We start from the raw sequence: 24,421 nt of genomic DNA, 5'->3' as shown, positions 1-24,421 counted from the left end.
AGAGTCACTAATGTTGATTACACCACGAGTTCACTATCACTACTGAGAAACTGCAACTAGATCGGATCGGTCGAGATCGGGACCAATGTAGGTTTTCGCGTTGACCAACGTCGAGCTTGATAATTGGGCGATATCGGGAGAAATACGGATCCTATGTAGGTGCATCCTTACACGGCAATCGCTCGGAACCACCTACCGCGAAGTCCGGGGTATTATTGTACTTTTAAACCTGTTTTTGGTAAAATAAAATATGGTAACTAAGAAATGTCTTAATATTATTTAGATTTAGAGATGATTTGGGAGTCGGACTTATCTGAAAATCCTGACCATCTACCTCTTCATAATTTTCATAAATATTCTCAGAAAGTTCGGGTTCTTCATCAGTGGTATTCACATTGAAATGATGAGTATACATACTCATGGGTTCATTTCTTGAATTGATAGATGGTACGCTACGCATCGAGGCGTGATAAGTATTATTATTAGAGTTTGTGGGGTATCTATGAGGTGAAGAACGATTGAAAAATAGAGAATAATTAGATTGAAAGTTGTTTTTATGAAAATTTATGTTGTTGGGAGGAGCGTTTCTGAATGAATTGAAATTTGGTTGAGATTGATTAATGGAATTTTGAGTATTATTACGCGAGTTACGTCAATGAACATTGTTTATTAAGCTTTATTGTATAACGCCGACGAGGCACTTTGTAAAACATATAAATATTGTAAACCTGTAATAAATTCAGATTCTGTTTTGTCAATGTATTGAATAAACGTTTCTCAACGTGTAATTCGTTTTTAAAAACGCCTTCTCGAAGTTCAGTAACATAATTCGCGTGAAATTAGGTCTTATATTCGATTGTGGTGCCGGGAATTGACCCTTTTGTAGGGTTTTCTTATTTTGTTGACCTTTTAAAAAGTTCATGTACAACTGTTGGTTTTTGTGGTTATCGTAAACGATACATTTTTGGAGAGCTTCATCTAAAGAAAGATATTCGCAGTAGGGGTCGTTTACACCTGTTCAGAAAGATTTTAATGCAATATTTTTAAAATAAAGAGTTTTAAAATTTACAGTTTGTTCATTATCATTAAGAATTGTTGTAATAAATCATTGAAGTTATTACAGACACTTTAGTGGTATTCGTCTTAAGTTTCGTTATGTTTTTGTATAGTCGTCGATAGTTGTGTAACTAGTATGTCTGTAGATCCGTATTTAGCCATATTTACATAATAAAGCTGGTCTTATGTCGGTCTAAAGTATTTTATTTGAATAATTTAAAAAATCTCTAGGTCCACCTTTAATGCAAGAGACAATGTTTGCATTTAAAATAAAGGTAATTTTATACTTTCGCGGTCCCCTCGTTTTTTAGCTCTAGGAAATCGAAAAATCATCAGATTTCGAAAAATTTTTTTTGGATCCTCGTTTTTACTTATATTGGTTAGGTTAGGTTAGGGGGGGTATGCTAAAACAAATGTTCACATTTAGCCCGCTTTTCAAACAAGCCCCTCGCTCCACTCCCAATTCTCTTTAACAGTCAACCCTAGCAAAATATCATTTTTTTAATGGTGAAAATTTTAAATTTTTCAAAGTTAACTTTTATTATTGTACACTTGATTACAATAAGTGATTTTAAGAATGTTTTGGTTCATATAATGATTACTTAATAAAAAAGGTACAAATGATTATATGTGAGAAAAGGTTAATTTTAAGAGAAATTGTTATTATTTTTAATTGTTCATTTTTTTGTGTAGATTATGAAAAAAAATATAACAACTTCATATGATTATTCGAAATAAAGTTATCAACAATTGTATGTGATTGAGTGCATTTTCATGAACATTTAAAACGCTGAAACCAAGTTAAGTTTTTTTTTATTCCCATAAATTTTTTCGTAAATCCGCCGAAAAAACGAAAATTTAAAAAAAAATCATCAAAATCGAATTATTTTTCTATTTTCTAGAGCCGAAAAACGAGGGGACCGCAAAAGTATAAAATTACCAAAATAAATTGTTGAGATGCAATTAGATTTTGTTCAACTAAAGGCGGATTCACACCAACGAATCCGCCTTTAATTATTATCAGACTTAATGAACGTAGAAATAATATGATCAGTTTCTTTATAAAATTCAGGTAAAGTAGCGCAAAGTCTGTTACTCACTGACATTTTCTTTTTACAACTAATGTTTTCAGATACTCCAGAAAAATATTTTTTTAAAGAATATCGAATTTGTCTTAGAAGAATTATCAGAATTTAAATTCATTTCGGCTAATAATAAATGTTAATTTTCGTCGGTAATATCTTTAAAAATGCTAATAAATAGAATCAAAGGAAATATAGGTACTTACTAACTTTTATTATATGAAAGAGTAACTTAAATAGGGACAAAGGGCCAATACCTTACAGCCCACCCTATAATTTAGTAGTCAAGGAATGAATGTGAAGATTCCCGCCAAGGAGTTTTTTCCCGCTAGAACTAATTTTCGCGGGAGAAGGTTTATTGGTGGGAAAATTTAGTATAAAACAGTTAACGCGCGTCGGACAGTGTAATTGTGAGTGTTGTGAAGTAGTGGTGAAAACAGTGTGTTCATTACGTTTAATCCACATCTAAAATCATAGAAAATGTTCCCGATTTAATTCCATTTTTTGACCAAGATGATTATTTCTAGTATAGTTCACCTTCAGTCTCTGAAGACGATAACTTGGTTATCGAAACGCGCGTCAGACAGTGTAATTATGAGTTGGTGTATATCGCCAACGATTCCAACGGTACCTATGAAAATTATTAAAGTCTTATTATAACTATTCTACGTTTTTCTATCTACATTACAAATTGAACAAAATGTTTTATATTTAATCATTTCTTCGTTTATCCTATTCTCCATTTCGAAAATTCTTTACCAAGGTCTCGAAACTAAGTTTGAAATATTTTGTTGTAATATCGTAACTATTTATTCATTTTAAACTACAACGATGTCACCTTCTTCTAGTGGGCCCTTCGATACGTAAGTACTCCCGTATATTCAAAAGCCTGGATCTTGAAGATGATGGCCTACCATATTGTCGTCGGTGAACTATCTTTGCATGCTACCGTCCATAACTAATTACAGATTCGTCCAAAGGAACTAAGTAATCCAAAAAAACTTTTCCCAATTGCTAACCACAGCTGTCATCAACAGCCGATAAAAAATCTTTTTCCACCACTAGGGATTGTCTTTCCTAACCTCAAAATTTTCACCATAAAATGGGTTCATGTACTCAAAAACATTTTGAATTGCGGATAACTCGAAAACTATGAGGATTTCGACACAAACTGCTGGGAAAAAAATGTGGAGCACAACATTCTGTTCAAAAAGCAAAATGTTCTATAAAAAGTCATTTCTTCGTTGGAGCCATTATTTCTGAGTAAATCTCCCTCAACGCCGGAAGCCGGATCATCCGCTCGCAAATTCGAGCCAATTTACGTTCCAGGCGTACATGGAAACTGCTCTTACTTTTGGAAAAGAACTTCGTTTTCAAAACATCAAAATGCATGATGTTGGTTAAGATATGTATTTTCTACTCGGGTAACTTAGCAAAATTATCGAAAATTTTGCGAGTTGTGGAGGTACGAGATCGGCCACATAAGCACTTGAAGTTTCAGTGGATATTTCATGACTCTCCATATAAACATGAAAATCCAACGAATGATTTATCGTTCGTGTTATTATCAATATTTTCAAGTATGGGTATTACTCTATCTTCGTATAATATTTTTGAGCGTTCAAACACATTTTATAATTTTAAGGTTAGGAAAAATTGAAACCTTTTTTGTCCTGGCAATTTGTGTCGAAATCCTCAAAGTTTTCGAGTTCAATTCAAAATGTTTTTGAGTACATTAAAACCTATTTTACGGTGAAAATTTTGAGATTAGAAAAAAAAAGGCTTGCAAACCAATCTGTAGAGAATTTTGTGTGGTAAATTTTTTACTCCACCACTTTTTTCGAATTCCTCGTATTTTTCGAGTTATTCTATATTTTTAACGCATAAACTCATTTTAAAGTGAAAATTTTGAAGTTAGGAACAAATACCTAGGATACTTTTTTGTAGAGAATTTTGTGCTCCACATTTTTTACGGGGCAGTTTTTTTTCGAATTCCTTATTTTTCGAGTTATTCGCGTTCCAAATTTTTTTTTGAGTTTAAAGTCGCGAAATTTCGAAAATCCGTTCCCGTAATTTTGTTAAGAGTTACTAGACTTATTCAGTATCCCAAAATGTCCCAGAGTCTAAAAAATCACAACCGCCCAATTTGATTTAAGGTTTTAACTCAAAATCGCCTAATTTGCCTGTACTAAGCTGCGAATATCCAGGTTGAAATAGGCACGATAGCAATTAAACGTGCAATACCCTTTTTTGACTTTTAGGGGTATATTCACCGCAAATATATGTATGTCGGGGGAACCAAAACATTTGTGTGACATTTCAGCTGTCAACTGTCAACAAAATAATTTATAACTTTGAGCTACTTACAGAATTTAACGAAAGAGTTTTTTTACCAAAACAATTTGGTAAAAAAAATAATGAAACAATTCTAGATTCGAATGACAAAAACTAATATTTTTCTGTTAACTTTTAAGGCGTTACCAATAGAATGCACAACAGATTTGTTTCGAGTAACTGAGTATTGCCTAGAGTAATTGTTCCTCACATTTTTATGTACTCATCTTTCATTTATATCAGAATTTGGAACTTTTTCTTAAGTTAGGTTATTTCAATTGACCGATAACTCGGGGTAAGGATATTTTTCTAGTAGAAACTTCGAGTAATCAATTAATCCAATTCATACAACCGAAACAATCAAATTATTGGTAAAACAGGAAGTACCAATAACCGTTATCTGGGACGTCGATAAATGGATTCTGCGACCTCGAAAATGCATAATTATCGGTTTTGTATTATGATTCTAAACCCAGCAGATGCAAAGTATTTTGTAAAAATTTTATGTTTGTTATTACAGAGGGTGGTAGATAGAGACTCTTCTCGTCCTGTGGTGTAACCAAGACATTTCACAGAGGGTTGCACCGGGAGAGTAGGATATGGAAATAGCTCTAGAAAGTAGCTCCTATGTAGGTAAAAGGGTTATCTATGAATCTACAATTGTTATAAGCTAAGCCATGCATTACATAATTGGTTATAAGCGCCTACTGTCTACTTAGAGTGTTAAGTCATTTCTCGTTAGATATTTGACTAAGAGTTCAACTGACTTTGACAAGCAGAGTCAAAAGCAGTGAATATATATTAATGGGGACTTGATTATACTTAAGCAGATCTTTGTACAATTCATCATTTTGTGATGATCTAATCGTGCAACCAAGAAAAGTGTGGTTCAAGTCTCATAATTATCCATAGTCACAGTAAGGATCTTCCTTAGCATTTATTTTATATAGATGTTGTGGGGTGCTGCAATGTGTTGATCTCATTCTATTGATAATTGTAATCGCTTTTCTTGTTAGTTTAGCAGAAGAAATTTCTTCCTTTGATTTCGCTCTCACTTCGATAAAGTTGAGTCCAATTTTTCTATAATTCTTCTTTGATTTTTGGCCATGTAATTTATATTCCCTTATTAAATTTTGTTGCTTCCTCCTTGATTGGCTAATTTATCCGCTTTTTCATTTCCTGTGATTCCTGAATGACTTGGTACCCATAATAATTTGACGTCTTTTCCATTTTCCTTATTAAACATGATTAGTTGTCTGGTATACAGAGTGATATTATCTTTTTTGGCCATTAAATGAGAAGCAGATAATTTTTGTAAGGCACTCATCGAATCCGAAACGATTATAATTTTATCCTGCTTTTCGCTACTTTCTTCTAAAGCTTATTTAATTGCAATCATCTCTGCTGTACAAATTGGAGTGAGGTTTTCGATTCTTCGGGCAATGTTCATTTTTTGGTTCCTTCGAGTGATCCCAATTGCGCATGCTCCCGATCTTTTGTCTAGAGAAGCATCCGTGAAAATTATAGAATATTCATTATATTCCTTCATTATTTCTAAAAATTTTTCATTGCAGCCTATTGAGCCTTTAGAAATGTTGGAATTTAACCACTCCAGTTTCCGTATTTGCGGTCAGTATTCGTAGTTGTAGCATGGATATCCCTCTGTGATTTCCAGTTTATCTATATATTGTAAGACTAAATCTAAGCCCTCCAGTAAGTTTGGTGGAGGCCCTTTTCTCCAAAACGTCAATTATATAATGAGGACATTATATAATTGATAAAACGTGATCAGTGATCTTCCTATCTCACACACTCACACTCTTCTATAAAATAGGCTAGTTTCTGATGCCTCCGCAAGTAAAACGTTGGTTGGGGTTGATTTCATAAATCCCAAGGCTGTTCTAATTGCCTAATGTTGCTTTTTCCATATCTCCTTTGAAGCCTTGCAGATTATTCCCATAACGAACTTAAGATGTGGTCTTACAATTCCCCTGTAGATATTGAGAAGAACTGAAGGGTTGGCTCCCCAATAGGTTCTGGTGAGAGCTCTCATCACGTTGATTCCTTTACCTGCTTTCAGACAGCTGTTGTTTATATGTTCTTTCCAAGTCATTTGTGCATCAAAGAAAACCCCCAAATACTTATATGAGTGAGCCCATTCTATATTATTATCTAGCAGACCAATAGGTTCTGCGTAATGTCGAAGTTTTCTCTTACTGAATATCATCGCCTTAGTTTTGTTGACAGAAATTTCCATGTCATGTTCGATAAGCCATTCATTAACTCGGTATAGAGCTTCTTCCATACTGTACCTTAAGTGATCGATATTAGAGTGTAATTCAGTACAACATCATCTGCATACTGGATAACTTTCATAAAACAATTAACAACTTTCCTCAAACTTGCTGTGTAGACATTGAATAGCAGTGGACTTAGGGGAGAGCCCTGTGGTAGCCCCTTCATAAATTGTCTAAGACCAATTAGCCGGCCAGAATGGCGATCTCATAAATATTCTCCTTGCTGTCAACACATCTGTGATTAACCGAATGATGTCGGCATTGATTTCCATGTCATTTAGGTGTTGTGCTAATTTATCCAAAAGAACATTATCATAGGCTGCAGAGATATCCAAGAATATGCATAACGTTCTTTTCCCTTCAGTAAATGCCGATCTATTCTCATGAGTACTACGTTCTCTAGCATTTTACTTACGCACGATGTTAATGCTATTGGGCGGTAGTTATCGTGGTAATTAGGGACTTTACCCGGTTTTAGAACCGGTATTATTATCGATATTTTCCATTGTTCAGGTAAGGGCATATGTCCGTTGATAACGTTGTTGTAAATATCGAGCAAATTTTTGATCATGATCTCTGGTAAGTTCACCAGCATTGAGTAAGTTATATGATCTTTTCCTGGTCCTGTATCCCTCTTTTTCTTCATTAGAAACGAAGGTAATTCATCCTCACTAATTGGTGGCGAAGGAGCTGAATTTCTAAATATAATAACTTTTTCGTTCCTCGGAATGATCGTCGGGGTCATCGCGTCCAACATTGTTTCTAACCATTGTTACGACTCTGTACAGTGAGTCCCACTTTCTCTACTTCCTTTTGCATATTATCTCACAACCTTCCAAACCTCTCTAATAGGATAGTCTCTGCTTAATGATTGCGTAAAGGATTTAAAACTCTCCTTGTTTCTTTTTTTCATGATTCTCCTAGCCCTGGGCTACCATTTTATTATATTCTACGTAGTTTTCCTCGGAAAAGTCGTTCCTATATTTCTTCAATGCGCTACTTCTTAAGCTGCGAGCTTTTTCACAATCTCTATCCCACCATATTGGCTTTTGTAACTTTCTCATCGTGATTCTTGTTTTTGGGATAGCTATATTAGCCCCTTCTTCAATTTTCATTTCCCACTCCTCATAAGTTAAGCCTAATTCAACGTTTTCAAGTGCCTTCGTGTATTTATTCCAATCTGCTTTCTTTGTTCTCCATTTTCTTATGGAATGGTTACCATATATTGGATAGATCCCATCTCTTAGATTGATTGTGGTAGCTGTACTCCCCATTGACTAATTGGAGCTAATTCTGGAGTCACAAGTGCTATGTCCGTGACACTTCGATTTTGACCCGGTTGTGACAATCGTGTAACTTCCCCTGTATTCAAGTATACTAGATTTTGCTCTTCAATAGCGTCCATTAAGTGTATACCTTTCGTATTCGTAGTGCCTGATCCCCAACTTTGGTTTTGGGCGTTCAGATCTCCCATGATGATAAATGGTCCGCGTATTTTGCTAAGTATCTCTAGATAATTTTGTTTTGTAATGTACAAATCCGGTGGGCAATAGATTGTAACTATTGAAATTTCTTTAACCTTTACTCCTACGATCTGAAACCGGTTCGGTAAACTGGTACAAATGTTATTATGGCTAAACGGTATGTCTTTGTAATAATGATAGCTAAGCCTCCCCTTCCGTCATTTTTATCTTGCCGTATGATTGTATAATGTGGGAAAGCAATGCTTTGATCCAGTTTGAGAAATGTTTCATTCAGAAGAATTATGTCTGGCTGTTTTTCATGTATTAAAACTCTTAACTCAGAATTATTCGAATATAAACTTCTAATGTTCCATTGTAGAATAATTAATTCTTTTTTTCTTTTCATTTGTGCGTCATTAATATGTACTTTGTGCGTCATTAATATATACGTACGTACGTCAGATTCATCAGGGCTGTTTGGTATTGGCACCTCATCTGTATTCATTTTTTGAATCGTTTCAAAAGTCATAACCTGTTGTCTTTGTTCCATTTCTATATCAGCCACTTCAGGCGATTCTAGAATATACGAATGCGCAATTTTCTCAATTTCTGAAAGTACTCCCCTCTTTGTTATATCCTTAATTTTTGAATGTTCTAGTTAATCTTATCAGAAAATCTATTAGTGAAATAGGGTCTGGCTGGTACTCATGTACCTGCTGTTGTTCCTGTATCTGCGAATTATTGACTATCTCTGGTGTAGGAGTTCTACATGGTGGTAGAAGTAAGCACCTTTTTTTGGAGTTCCACATCATAACCTGGTGTTGGAGATTGTGGTTTCCTTTTTCTATCTACTATTTGTGTATACTTCATTTTTGATGTAGAAAATTGTTCAAAGTTGTTACTTCTTTGATGCACTTCTATTACATTTTGTTGTCCCTGACACGGCGTTCTTAATACAGGAAAATCTCTACCAGTAAGTATGATTGTATTTCTTTGTCTTTCAATTTTAGGAAACCTCTGGCTGGCTTCAAAGTATGAGTAATTTTCAAATGTCATGTTTTTTAATATCTTTTTGTCTTTCATGTTCCTTACAGTTTCTGTCTGTGGATTTATGTTGAGCATTACAGAAGAAGCATTTTGTTTCCTTCAGTTGACATTCCTTTTCCTCGTGTTGACTACCACATATGGAGCACCTCTTCTGACTCCGGCATATTTTTTTGTGTGCCCAAATCTTAAACAGTTCATGCATTGAATAACTGGTTCAACATATACCTGTACTCTCGATACAAAGTAATTTACGGCAATCGCTTCTGGCAATTCTTTGCCTCTAAAGGTGACTACTATAGTTTGTGTTGGTTTATTTTCAATCTTATTATCTTCATTTACGATTCTTCCACTTAATCTTCTAGCTGCTATTATTGGTCTTGTAGACACTCTCTCCGTAATTACTTCTTCCATTGAGGTGTTAATATCATTGCCCTAACTATTCCTCTTACTGAAACTAGTGAAGAAGGGATAGATGCATCCCAGTCTTTTTCTGACATTATATTATAAGTGAGAAAAGTATTGATATAGTTTGAGGTGATGAATTTAATTCCGATTCTGTTTCTTCTTTTCCTAGTAATTTTTTAATGCCTTTAATATTGCCTTGTTTTAACATTTTCCCTACTGCGACTGGATGTATATTACCTATGTTTTTATTTTAGTTTCAACTACTACAATGAAAGGGGCTTAATCATATATCTTGGTTATGTTGGATTATGATATGTGATTGTCGAGTGGTTTGGGAGGGGAGGCCCATGGCACCCCGAATCCAATGACTGCGTGTTCTAGAAGATTAGAGTTGCACCAGTAAGAACTTAATTATTCGAAAATTCAGAATTTAATATAGATTTTTAAAGAAAAATCACTTTTACACATGTGCTTATTCACAGAACTTTAACAGTTACTTTCCCCGGCTGGTTATAATCGAATTTAAATACCTACTTACTTAACTAGTACCTGAGAATCTATAACGGTTGTCAATTGCAATTGTTCATAGTTATATTTTTCATCGCTAGCGTGTTGGTCTATGATGAACAAATCATCCTTCAATTTCGTGACAATGAAACCTTTATTAAATTGGCCTAATATCACCATGTCGCTAAAATCTGATTGTTTTATTTGTTTTTGTAATTCTTCTTCGGCTAATTTGTTATATTCACTTTTTATTTCAGTCCTGAAATTCACTTTTATACATTGGCTGGGATCGTTGCTTGTTTCTTTACATCTTTTTATTTCATCTAGAGTTACATTGAATATTTTTTGTTCTTTTGAAGGTTTTATACTCAAAGGTTGGTCGAGACTTATTTCAAGATCATCTAGTTTACTACATTCTTTTACCTTATAAATATTTTTATCTTTTTGATGGAGAGTAATTTCAAAATTATCATCTATCGTATTGACATTTTCATCTTTAACAAGTTTGCATGCTACATCTATCACTTCATCTATTTTTTCATTGAATAAATCTCGATTTACACAATTTTCTTCATTTAAATTTGATTTGTTTTTAGGTTTAATCACGAAATCTTTCAAATCGATTTTATTATCGACTGAACTTCCTTCTGTTTTGGATCTTTTCTTAAAACGTTCCAACTTACGATTTTGTTCTATAGAGTTATCAGTTAAACTTCTTTTTATACCTTTATCTTGTGATAAAAAAGTTGTTAGATTTAAATTTTGCATTTGATATGTAGATGGGAATTCTTTGAAAGCTGCTAGTAAAGATGCTTTTATAGTGGCGAGTAATAGTTTTTCGTTTTCGAGAAAAACTTGTCTTTTGTCAGGCGTAATGTTTACATCGACTAGTATTGATTTCGTTATAATGTTTAAAAATACAAAAGGATATTGGTTCGAATTGAACAATTTGTATATTTCGTTAACTAATTTCATTATTTTTGATGGTTCACACGGCCTGGAATTGATATAATAAAATTGTCTATCGTTTACGCTTCTTCCAGATCCATGAATTACACTGGATATTAAAAACTCTACTGTAAATGGTAGAGGATCCTCGGTAGAAAGTTTAATATTAAATTCTTTTAAAACTTCTTCATCGGGGTGTTTTAGTACGACATCTATTAACGATGCTATTTGTCTTGTACCAAATACATTTACTATGTTATCTCGAACTGTCTCTTTACCATCTGTAGAAGTCACTGTACTTTTTGATCCTGTACCAGTCGTATTTGTACAAATGAATCTAAAATTTAAATAATGAAAATAAAGTACTTAAAAAAAATTCCTCTATATACAAACAATAATTAATATAATATACCGGGTGGGCAACTAAGAACGGTGTTAAAAATGTCTTTGGATGAAATCAATCGATGACTGGTGAATACGGAGGAAATTTAAATTTCAGCCATTGAATATACGTCGTATTCTTTCATATTATCTCCTGTCGTGGATCTATTGGTGTAAACTAGATCTTTTATTTGGCCTCACAATTAAAACTAAGCAGGTTATGTCTGGGTTATGGGTATTTAAATAAATAAATATCCACGTCCTATACACCTATCAGGTTATGATTTATATAAAAAATGCTGTTAGGTGAATATTTGGTGAGGGATTTTAGGTGAACAAATAATTGAGCCATTTTTTAAATGAGACACTCATATATGGGGCAATCGTTTGGTGGCCTTGCACGGAGAAAGTGAAAACGAAAGCGCGACTGGACAGAGTCCAACGTCTTGTATGCCTCAGTATCACAGGATCTAACTAGGGCTCTTGAGGTATTACTAGACCTTCCACCCCTGGATCTTGCGATACATTTCGAAGCCATGAGAACAGCCTACAGGCTGAACATCCACAAAGAACTGCGGGCTGGATCAATGGACCATGCAAAAATATGGGCGATGGCCTCAGTTAAATGCCCAATCATTTCGATGGGCAGCGTCAAATGACGCCTCCGACCGATGACAATAAGGGTTTGGATGCACACATCACTGATCGTGAGCAGTGGAATGGTGATTCTAAGCCCGATATATTGAATAATGGAGCCACCTGGTACACAGACGGTTCTAGGAGGAATGGCTTGGTCGGTGCAGATTTCTGGGGGGGGGGGGGTACATCCCAAAATTAGCGAATATTTTTCGCTTGGCGAACACGCTACCGTCTTGACGCCATAGGAACACAGTAATTTCAATCTGCACAGACAGCAGAGCTGCCATACAAGCCTTAACGGTTGAGAAGGTGTGCTCTAAGCTAGTGTTGGAGTGTAAGAGAGTCCTTCAAAATCTGGTGAGTGATCACCAAACAACTGCTCCAGCTAAATAGACGCGAAATCAGACAAGTGATCGGACTTTTAACCTGCCATCTAAGACGTCACCTTCAGACCAAGAGCATCACGGATGATCCGGAGTGCCGCTGGGGCATGGAGGAGGACGAAACTGCAAACCACGTTATCTGTGAGTGCCCTGCAATCACTTGGGCGCGGTTTAAATACCTGAGCAAACCACACAACCTGCCTAACGACATCAAAGGGTTCAAGCCAAAGCGCCTGATCGGCTTCTTAAACGACATCGATATTTGGTCACGTCATTGGTGCTCAACGGCTTCAACGGCCGTCCACACTTATGAACTATATGAATTATAAACTTACTTGATTCCTTTAGATACAAGGCAATATCCATATAATAATTGGCATAACTTGTTAAATTCTCTCTTTAAATTTTTCAAAAATTCTTTCCGTCTCACTGGTAAAGTTGAAAACAAGTTAGTTAATGCAACTGTGGTACCTATTTCTCTTGCTACTGGACTTTCGCTTACTATTTTACCGTTTCGGTCATATTTGATTTTAGTCGCAAATTCGGCTGAACTGTGTCTTGTTGTTATCACCAAATCAGATAATGCACATAAAGAACTTAAAGCTTCTCCTCTAAAGCCAAGTGTTCCCAGGTGTTGCAAATCTTCAAATTGTCTTATTTTAGAAGTGTAATGTTTTAACGCTGAAAATATAAATTTTAGTTAATGTTAGCTTTCAAGGGGCTCAAGTTGTAGATAGTTTAGAACTTCTTGAAACGATGCGAAATTTAAAAAAAAAATTCATAATCAGCTAAATAAATATAGGATGAAACATTTATTTAACAAAAATCTATCATTGTTTAATACTTTCGAATTTCTGGATAAAAAATACGAGGGGATGCCGTTAAATATGTGCACTGATATTTTAATTAAAATTTAGAAGGGAAAGTCAATTTTTTAGAGAGAAATTGTCACAGTTTTATATTTTTTTAATAAAAAATAACGACGTTTTTTTGAAATATTTTTGAATTACTGGATAAAAAAATACGAAGAGATGTCGACTATAGTTATTTATGCAACAAGTGAATGAAGTAATACATTTTTCCCGAGTAGGACGGTTTGAGTGCGGCAATTCCTACTTTACTCACGAGTTTCATACAAAATATTTTTCTACGTCCGTAGACTAAAAAAAATTCGACAAAACTTTTATCAATTTTTATTTTCTAATAGTAATATTAACTGTGCAACTGTGAGCATTATTAATTTGAAGTGAAGAAGTTATATTACTGTTGGTAATTGAATTGGCAAAATTTAACGAGTTCGAAGAAATAACATCGTCTATAGCTGTATTAGTACTTATTGGATTGTTGGTATGATCGTGAACATTTACAATGTTGCTTGAAGTCTAACTAGTTGTTTACGTTAAAATTTTCACTGCGGAATCCATTTGGTTTTTTATTGAGTCGTCTACGTAACCCTCCGCAACTGTGTTGGATTTCCACCCACCGTGCTTCTTTAGTTGAATTATATCACCACCGGAATCCACTAATAGAAACGTCGATAAGCGGCGAAATGTATGCTCAGTGTAGTTTTTTGGATTACGTAAATTCAAATATGTTGCGATAAGCGAGGGAAATTTTGGAAAAGGTATTGATATCTACAACTTGGGTTTTGCATTTTCCATTTATATACTGCAAAAAGAAATGATCTGTTTTGACATTTGTGGGTAGTTGGTTTTTATATTTCTTATAAATATTTACCAAGTTCAATCTATTGTCAGATAATTCACCAATAACAGTAAATCGACGTTGAACATGAGTTTTTGTATCAGGTACTGTGATAATTAAAACATACAAATAATATCTAAGCTTGATTTACAATTTTTTGCTGTCATACCTTATGCATGAGATAATGATCGTCTGGAGCTTGCAACAGAAACTTTTTGGGTCTATAGCCAACTGACTTATTTTTCAAATACGCAATGAGTTTCGAGTATTTACTGATGTCTACGTCGTTATTTACCATTAGAGTGACTTTCAGTTTTGAATAAGTCGACCAAAGTGTTGAAGACTTCCACATTTTGAATTTAGTTTCAAAGTAAGCTAGTAACACTCTTTCTGTGCAGCTGTTTATGCCTTTTTTAGTACGCAACTCCATAAAAGATTTATATTCCTTTGAATACTGTTCCCTGAATTTCCCAAAGAGAAGATTTATAGACGCTGCATTTGCCGATTTAACAATTCTTCTGGTGTGCAGTTTAAACTCTCCATCACTATCACTAATAATAATATTACACTCCTTTTAATTAGACACAAAACGGATTTTCTTGAACGGATATCAAGAAATAAAAGTGTGACAGTTTACCAGAGAAACGAATTGACGTGAGAAAGAAATCGTTCCCAGCCCACAATGAACCGCTACAGTACTTTTTTTAACGCAAATACGTGAAAAAAATGAACCGCTACGGTATTTTTTGTCACGCTTTTTGACCGATTCAGAAATTACTTTCTTTATAAATGCAAATGAATAAAAAAAAACCTTAATATTATAACGAACGTAAAAAAATATTTTGGGTGGTTGCTACTTCTTGCCAGGTGAAAAAATTCTAAACTGAGAACAAAACTTCAACTATTGCAGTACTTTTAATGTAAATGAATAATGATTAAAATTAATTTATTCTCTATGCTAAATGAAGTTAATAAAAGACTGAAAACAAATCACAATTTTAATCAATTAATTAATTTTTCTTCACACTGTTCCAGGCCTAGGGCGGACAAAAAATAAAAAATATTTTATCTAGCGAAGTTGAAAAATTAATTACCACTTTTGGGGTGGTCTTTTAGCACGTTCTAAAAAATATTATATTTAATGATGATTGAATAAATTGCCAATTTTATATCTTAAATTAGAAACCAGACCCTTTCTCAAATATTTAAAATGTTACGAAGTAAGACAATTCTTACAAATTCTGTTACTCTGCACGTCAGTGAAAACCCCACCCCAAAAATTTGCCAAATTCAATAATGCTTTTAACATGTTATATGATGTTTATACGGGTTAAAATTAGAAAGTAAGCAACAATTCGAGAATTTATAAATTTATTAAGAAACAACACTTTCAGTTGACACTACAATAATTATATAAACCACACACAAAAGGAGAGAGGGTTTTAAACCTAAACTTTAGTTTTCAAAAAGGCCTATTACGCAATACATTCTGAATGTTTACTTGAGGAAAATTGGTCCATTCCTCAATCAGGGCCAATGGGAGCTCTTCATGTGTTGATGGAACAGATATGCGACGTCTTATACGTTTTTTGAGCTGGTCCCAAATATGCTCAATAACATTAAGATCGGGGCTTTGAGAGGGCCAGTTCATTTTTCAACCTCTTCAAGGTACTCCGTTACCATTTTTGCCGTGTGCGGTCGAGCATTAACTTGCATTAGCAGAAAACCATTACCAGCAAATCCAGCATATGGTAGTACATAATCGTCTAGGATCTCTGCAACATATCGTCGGGCTATTAGTGCGCCTCTGTCAATCAAGACGAGATCCGTGTGTGCCTCAAAAGAAATACTGGCTCAAAACATTACTGAGCCACAGTACCACTGAGTACAGGCAGCATACCGTTCTCCAGCTCTTCTGTACACCTTATGTCTGCCATCGTTGCCATACAGGCACATTCTATACTCATCTGTGAACAATACATTTTTCCAGTCGTTCACTGTCCAATTCATGTGTTCTCGAACAAAATCAAGCCTGCGTCTTCTGTGAGCTGCAGTAAGCAAGGGTCCTTTAGCTGGACTGGAAGCTGTCAACCACTTTCTTTCAATCTTCGTTTAACATCTGATTACTATTCCGTGAGCTTGTTGAAACCTGCTTTGGAGCATTCTAGAGGTTTGTGTTTGGTCTCGCAATGCAGCAACCGTTAGACAGCGACCCATCCGAGCTGTTGTTTTTCGTTTTCCACCTGTACCGGGCCGTCGCTGGTGAGAGTCGGTCACCAGAAACCGCTGTTGAACGACTAACAATCAAACGTCTCGTTAACTTGTTCCAATATCCAGCAATGTTTCAATCTCAACAGCTCTCCACTATTTTTTATCCATTTTTACTAGCTAAACTCAAATCTATGGAGGTTACTTTAATACAAAGGTACGTCTAAAACTTGAAATCACTTGAAATATTACGTTTTAAATCACAATAAACGTACATGAAGTAATCGAAATTATCATTCACGCGATTGGTATTTGACCAATAACTAACAATTGTATCATTTCCTTGGTTCCGAGAAGTTGTTTCTTCTCTGTAAAGGCCCGGTCTGCCTGCTCCGTATACATTTCAATTAGTAAAAATTTATTATTTTGCAAATATTTGATATCATGACATACAGAATAGAAACCAGAGAGAAAACCAACAAAACGAAAAGCATGCTTCGGGTAGTCGAAATGAAAACGCTCAGGACTGTAGTGGGAAAAACAAGAGTAGATCGAATCAGGAACAAAGACATTAGAGAACAATATGGGGGCCAGATATCGTAAGATAGGGGAGACAAAGAAAAAGATACTGGTACGTCCCCCACGTGAGAAGAATGGAAGAGAGTAGACTGCCACGCATCGTACTTGAAGCGAAACCAATAGGGGAAAGAGAACCCGAACGATCACCTAAGAGATGGATGGACAGGTGGCAGTCCATCTCCCAGGAACTGATACAGAGGAACCTGCAAAACTAACAGATCATAAGATCTTAAAAATGAAGAAGAAGAAGAAAATATTTGTAGTGGCAAATCTTGATATAATTGCAGTAGATTAGAGCTCACAAATATAAGCAAAGGCTTGTTGAAAATTCACCAGGAGTGCATAAATCCAAATTTCCTTGCCTCTAGTTCTTAAAACTACAGTCATTGTTTGTTACAGAAGATTTCAAATGCTGCAGTGAAATCAAGAACTATTTATATATGTTCAGAAGAATCCAGAAGCGGATGACAATATTGTAGAAAATGAAGAATTACCCAGCTCATAGCAACTTGCAGAATTTATGAACTTATTCATTATGTTAGATAACACTTATTGTATTTTTATTAAATACAATTATGTTAAAAACGAGGGGTCAAGATTTGGAATGAATCAATTCCATTCGAAAATTCCCTAAGTAGTGGTTACAGTACCGCATCCGTCCTAGCCTCAGAAATGAAGATGAAACGAAAGCAGTAGTAAAGAAGAAGGAAGGAAGAGAACCCACAGGCTAATCAAGACTGAAAACATGATCTAATTTGAAAAAGATGGGATAGTTGGGATAGTCAAGAAACAATCAGCTAACATCTTCCTGGGAGGAGGAAGACTGGACCAAACATATTTTCTGATGTGCCTATCTACTCCTGCAACAATCATCAAAGATAATTGAAATGAAGGAGACATGGGCCTCCGTAAACACCTTTGCGATGATTGTATTTGAAGACAAGGAAGTTAACAGGCGTTGTAGTATCCAGAAGTACAACTTTCTTATAGCATTTAGCTTCATAAAAGAAAAATATGATATTTTTGTAATCTTATTCATTAATTTTGGGTGCACGTTAATTTCTTTGTATGAATCCTGAGCCCTAATCTATGATTTTCCTCTTCTGTAAAATTTAATAAATACAGAAAAAGATAATGATCTAGGTCACATTGATTGTCGTTTCGGAAACTAAAGGAAATAATGTGGTCTAACCATATGATTTCTACCCTACTATATCATATATACCTAACCTAACCAAGTTCTTCATAAGCTGCAATAAATAAAAAGGTATCCAATTGTTAAACACCCCCTATAAAGTTCTAACCTTTATATTAAACGATAGTTTGAAAGAAATATTTGAAACTAAAATTGGGGAATATCAGTGGGAATTTAGAAAAGGGGTCTTCTTCGTTAAACCACCACCACCACCACCACCATCAAAATAATAATAATAATAATAATAACGACGAAATACAGTGTTTTAGAAGAAAAGCAATTAAAGTTAAGGCGGAAAACGCAAGAAAATTTATATTTTCAAAAAATACATACAAAATCCCAAAAAAGATCACGTGAAAATCATAAAATTCATTTATGGAACATATATGTAAATAAAAATATAAAAAAATTTCCAAAAAAATAAAAATTTTTTTTCACTCTCTCCGCCTCCCCCAACCTTATCTAACCTAACCTAGCCATTTTTTATGTAAAATAGGCTTCCATCCCATCCAGACACATTTATTATTCATACTTCGCAATTTCCGTCGTGGTGTTATAATGAATAAGTACCCAGAAAAGACAGAAGTACATCTGACAAAATCTTTGTATTGTCAGATAATGACATCGATCTCCACATCGACTTTAAACAAGCCTTTGATAACAACAACAACATGAAGACCAGATCTACAAAACTCTTATCTACCCAGTTATTTCATACTGTGGTGAATATGGACACCGACAGAGTATGATAAAGGTTGAGAAGATTCAAAAGAAAAGACATCAGGAAAATATATGGAGACATGAGAGTGGGAGATCAAGGAAGAATCTGATATAACTAAAGATAAGTGACATCCTATAAAAACAAGACAGTATTTCATCAAAGCTCAAATGCCAAAACATGTTTTGAATGTTAAAATGAATACAAAAATGAGATTGTTGGATAATGTTGCAGATGATCTCAGATCAATGCAAACTACAAGATTGTGCCCAAAGTCAAAGGCAAAATGCTTTAGAAGCCCATTGTTGAGGAAGCCAAGGCTGTAATGTGCAGGGCTGTAATGTCGTGTGGGAAGGTAATGGTAAGTTCTTCATAATAGTTATACATAATGTCAGGTTTCTTATCATTAATCTTATACTTCTGAAGATATTCAGGATTGTTTTGATGATTTGACGTGGTCACTAATTGAAAAATAATAGTAAAATCAGAATTGGCGCAAATACAGACTGTAGATGCATATTTGGATTGTTGTTTACATTGACCCCAATCGGCCCTACTTCATGACTAAATATACATTCTAACAAAAACATACCAAAGAAAGTTATTGATTAAAGTTCAAATTGTTTTTCCAATGACCACTAAACAATCACTCACCTTGTAATAAAAGAAACAGACAAGGTTAAATGACATTGGAGAGAATAAACAAGATAAAACTTGCTGGCATAAAGAAAGTAATTAACAGGTTTATAGTGTGGAAAAGTGAGAAAATTTTTCAAACACATAGTTGAAAACAGCTTTTTATTCATTTTTATATATCATACTGCTTATTTGTCAGTACCTTGTCTGCTCAATTATGAGGCAAAAATCAATGAAAATCATAATTATCACTCTGAGCAAGGAGAAGAAGAAAAAAAACCAAAAGGGATAGACTTGATCAAAACGTTTTGTGAAGAATAAAATTTTCATATCAGAGAATTTTCGTAAGCAACATATAAATAATTTAAACTGTAAGAGACAGATAAAAACACTAGCCTAATTACTAAAAACATTCAAAAGCCTTTAATAAAAATCGGTTTATTACTTAAATTTTCAAAGTTATCACTTTTAACACCACTTCCGTTGTCATGTACTTCAAGTAGTTCGGACCCATATTCTTTAAGAAATATTTCTATGATTGTCGCTCCTGCGTCTATTGAATTTTCAACCAATTCTTTCATTGCAATTGCCAAACTTAATACCACCTGTAAAAATTTAAAATATATCAATACATAAACAATAATATTTTTTCTCCAAAAGCATTTGCATGCACTCCATAAAACCATTACATTTTATCCAATGTGAATGTGCTTTTAATGAAAATTTAAATTGTTTTTTATCAAACATACCCTATTTGTTCATATTAGTGCATGCAAACAAGGAAATAATGGACAATATAGTTACAAAAAAATCACCTGGCCAGAACATATTCTATGTACAGTACTTCTATCAATAGGTTTTATTACTTGGTCACTCATATCACTAGACATTTTGGTTTATATTTCAAATTACCAGTTTAAAAATTTCGAAAAGAAAATTAGTGTGGTTAAGAATGAACCACCAATTCTTCTTCTTCGCTTATTGTTTTGTGGCATCCACCTTGATAACTTTTGCCTAGATCCGCTTTTCTCTTTGTATTTACTGTGGACCCAAACCATAGAGTTAATTTTAAAGGTAGTGGACTGGTATTATTGGAAGAGCTTCGGTTTTATTATATTATATTTATTATAACAGATGGTTCGAAAGCTGGACCTCACTATTCCAGATATGAGACCATAACAGGCCAAGTTAAGGAAGAAGAGACAAATACATAGATAGGTAACAAATATAAATGTATACACTTAACAGCAAAAAAAAACAGAGACTCCAATTTGGTCTTATAATTGTGTTTAATATATCAATCTTTTAAAATTAATGGTTAATTTATAAGTTATTTACACAAAATCTCCCACAAATGGATAAATTTTATGGATTATTAACACACAAATAGATATTTTTGTCAAAACTTTATCCCCCATTCTTATTTGGTTTTCTGACTAATTATGTCATTATAATAGCAGTTATTTCTCCCTTTGCTACGCCGAAGGACTCGAATCTTATATTTGATGAAATATGCTAAAATCTGTAAGTAACGTTTTTTCTCTCAATTGGTAATTCAATTCGTAATACTTAATTATTACCTCATTAAAACTCTGGTCTTTGAATAACTCACTTAGCCAGTTTTTCTTCATCAGAGGTAGTTACATTAGAAGTATTTATCAATGTAATATTGTCTTGATGAAAGTCTAAATTTTGGTCTATTTCTTTTGGATTTTCTGCAGTTTTTGATGATTTAGCAACAATGCGCAAAATATTATCACGGGTTTTAGTACACTTTCTATAAAAACTTCTACTATATTTAATTTTTTGCCAATTTTGGTTAGCTTGTGACATTTTTTGGAAAACAATTCTTAAAATCATAACCTCAAAAACAAAGCCGCTTCCTTCTACATGAAAAGTTGTTACTGGGCCTAGAACTAGAACCTTTTGGTTTTATAGTAGCTGTAGAATATTTATTAGATACCTCAAGACATATACTATAAAACCTGAAGTAACTAATACCAAAGGTTTTATAGATAAAGTAACCAAAACGTCCTGGATGTAATATAAAAGTTATTGATATTTATTAGACGTCTTATAAAACTTGTATCACTGGATTTCTTATAAAACTATAAACACTATTATAAAAATTAAGGTTACTGCAAAAAGTGTTAGTTGGGCTATCGAGCTTCGAGAGAAAGATACAGAGAACAATTTACAGGGCTGTCCAAGAAAATAACGTTTGGAAACTTAAGATATAACTTTGAATTTGAAACAACAATCAAAATTGGTAGGCTTAGAAAGGACAATATCGACAACAGCGTGCTAACAAAAAATAACTTAAAGACCATACCAATAGGCAGTAAAGGAAGAGGGAGACCAAGACCAAGATGGCGTTTGAGGCTAGAGAAAGTCGAGTGTAATGGATCACTTTTTCTGGAACTTCATTACGATGGATGTAGGCACGGTTGCCAACCATCCCATATTTCCATTCGCTTGTCCCATGTCCCGTCTTGTTTGCCCCCAGGACATGGGGGGCTGACTCGGGTTTGGGAATAAAAATGTAATAGGAGAATTGATGCAATTTGCCATTAGGAAGGAAAATTTGAAAGAGTTCGTGGAGGAAGCCAAAATATAATGGCAAGAGCTTGTCAAACATGTAACAACCAGGTAGTTGTCGTAAAGCCCAGCTCTTGATCACTAGAAACTGCTGTATACCTTCATTTTCTTGCTAATATATGCGACACCATAAAAAAACCAAATAAACTTCTTCAGAAAACTGAAACCAGCGCTACTGAACTCTTTGCAATTATGAAAATGTTTAAAAAAACAAATTATAGAATTAAGAACATACATTTTTCAATGTGCAGTTTCTGATTTTTTATGATATTTGCCACTATTTAGAAAAGCATTTTGACTTAGATAATACGACGATAACCCTTTGTCTTGTCTATCCTTCTGAGGATATTTCTTTGAACGGTCTTTTAGAAGCTGCCAGTGTACTGGGCATTGAGAAAAAGATTTCTATGTATTCCATATTTATCCAGTTTTTTCTGAAGTTAGCAAGCGTTCAACTTTGACAGTTCAGGAGAAATGGGGTCAGATTTTCGCTAGTGCCCAAGAAGCTAAAAGGAAAGGGTGGGCTGAAGAAATTTTATTATAGGAAAGACCCATTGTAACTTCATACATGTAATCACCTAATAAATTTTGTCGCATAAATTTATATATAAAATATATATAAAACCCGTATATTAAGCCAGCTAATAAAAAACAAATGGAATGTAATTGGTTAATTTTGTACACAGCTTCATTCACTTTCACTGTTATCCTCAGAGGAGTGAAGTGGCTCAGATTCGTATCCTCAGACCATGAGATTTTCTCTTCTCATTATTTTCTGCACTTATATTACAGTCATTCTGCTTCATTATTCTCTTGGGAGTTTTGTGCACCAACTATATGAGTTAGTTTTGCTAACCTGTCACATGTTGTCCGATTTTTTTTTATTGTGGATCCAGACAAATATGTAAAATGTTCCCTTAGTGGTAGCATATGATGCCACAAGAATTTTCATTACAATTTCCGCTAATTCACTCTTAATCATCATCTCAACAGTAAAGGATTTACACGGATATTGCTTTCCATTCCTTCCCACATAAACTGTTTGGACCAAATTCCTTACTTGTCTTTGAAATGAATGAAATAAAAGTTTTTTCTCAATTGAACCCCAAGTGCTTTGCTGTTTCGCATATTGTTTCCCAACAAGATTAACTTTACAACTTTGTACTACTGGATCGACAATATTAGCTTGCAGTGGAGAGGATGGAAGTTTCTCAATGAGAATAGCTTCCAAGTTATTAAACTTAGTGTAATGAACTAACAAATCCGCAAACTCTTTTCCTTATCCCATAAAAGAAGTCATTTCCCTGCAGATTGGAAGCTTGCTCGGATTCAGCACATACAAAAAATGGTTTTCATAAGCATAGATCAGCTTCCCCCCCAAAATAAAATTTTAGATCCGCCACTGGTAAGTAGCAGCGACATATCACCACTATCAAAACCGATCTTGAAAACATTTTGGAGTGATGTGGAAGTAATCTGATTGAGTTAAATGCAGCAAAGACTCAGGTTGCTGTTTTTACTACACTGCAGCTCAGGTCCTATTTGGACATAAACTATCACCATCACCGGAAATTCGCTTGTAGGGCTTCGGAGCAATATAATAGGCATAGTCACGTCGCTAAATAAGCTGAGGCAGTTTCATAAAAACTTGGGAGTCCTCGTTAAGTCCAAATGATGTATACTCCGCAACAGCTTCTAATCCTCTACAAGGATGATTCGATCATATTTGGAGTATTATTCGCACGTTTAAAGGTCTGCTTCCAAGTATACCCTGAGTTTGCTCGACTCAATATAGAAGAGAGCTGTCCAACATAATGTCGCCTAGAGTAGTTTTTGTAAGACCTACTCAACAGGCAGACATGGCTCATAGAGACGCCCAGAACGTCAATTTATCGAGACTCTTTTCTTTGGAGAAGTGCAAGCCTGTAGAATCAGCTACCAAGGAAATATTACAAACTGCAGAAGTTCAAGATCAATATCCGCAAGCATCTCTACACGGAAGACCCTACACTAACTACTCGAGTGTTTACTTTTTGCATAAAAAAATATGTTATGAATTTGTGGCTCATTAGATTCCAGGTCTAATATCATAAGGACAATCGGCTTTATCAGCTCTCCCATATCTTATTTCTTACCCAAAAAACATGGAGAATATTCTTCGCTATTTCTGGCTTGAGGTATGATTTTATAAATTCTTGAACGTTCAATTTCCAAAATAAGGTAAAAAGAGGGCCACAATAA

General features: G+C 34.4%; 1 protein-coding gene across 1 annotated transcript in view; it reads right to left on the bottom strand.

Moving 5' to 3' along the window:
• The window catches only part of LOC130894922 (mismatch repair endonuclease PMS2), a 30,994-nt gene extending 10,397 nt beyond the window's left edge, over positions 1 to 20,597 (bottom strand). Inside the window, exons 1-4 of the mRNA XM_057801965.1 lie at positions 20,398 to 20,597; positions 20,028 to 20,187; positions 12,878 to 13,223; positions 10,223 to 11,476 (exon numbers count right to left, since the gene is read on the bottom strand). Coding sequence (XP_057657948.1) covers positions 10,223 to 11,476; positions 12,878 to 13,223; positions 20,028 to 20,187; positions 20,398 to 20,472 — 1,835 coding nt within the window. The 5' untranslated portion in view covers positions 20,473 to 20,597. The remainder of the gene's footprint in view (positions 1 to 10,222; positions 11,477 to 12,877; positions 13,224 to 20,027; positions 20,188 to 20,397) is intronic.
• Positions 20,598 to 24,421: the final 3,824 nt, after the last annotated feature.

Source organism: Diorhabda carinulata, chromosome 6 (assembly GCF_026250575.1).
Source record: "Diorhabda carinulata isolate Delta chromosome 6, icDioCari1.1, whole genome shotgun sequence".
Lineage (NCBI taxonomy): Eukaryota > Metazoa > Arthropoda > Insecta > Coleoptera > Chrysomelidae > Diorhabda > Diorhabda carinulata.
The sequence above is the reverse complement of the archived record's forward strand: the minus strand, read 5'-3'. Positions and strand labels throughout refer to the sequence as shown.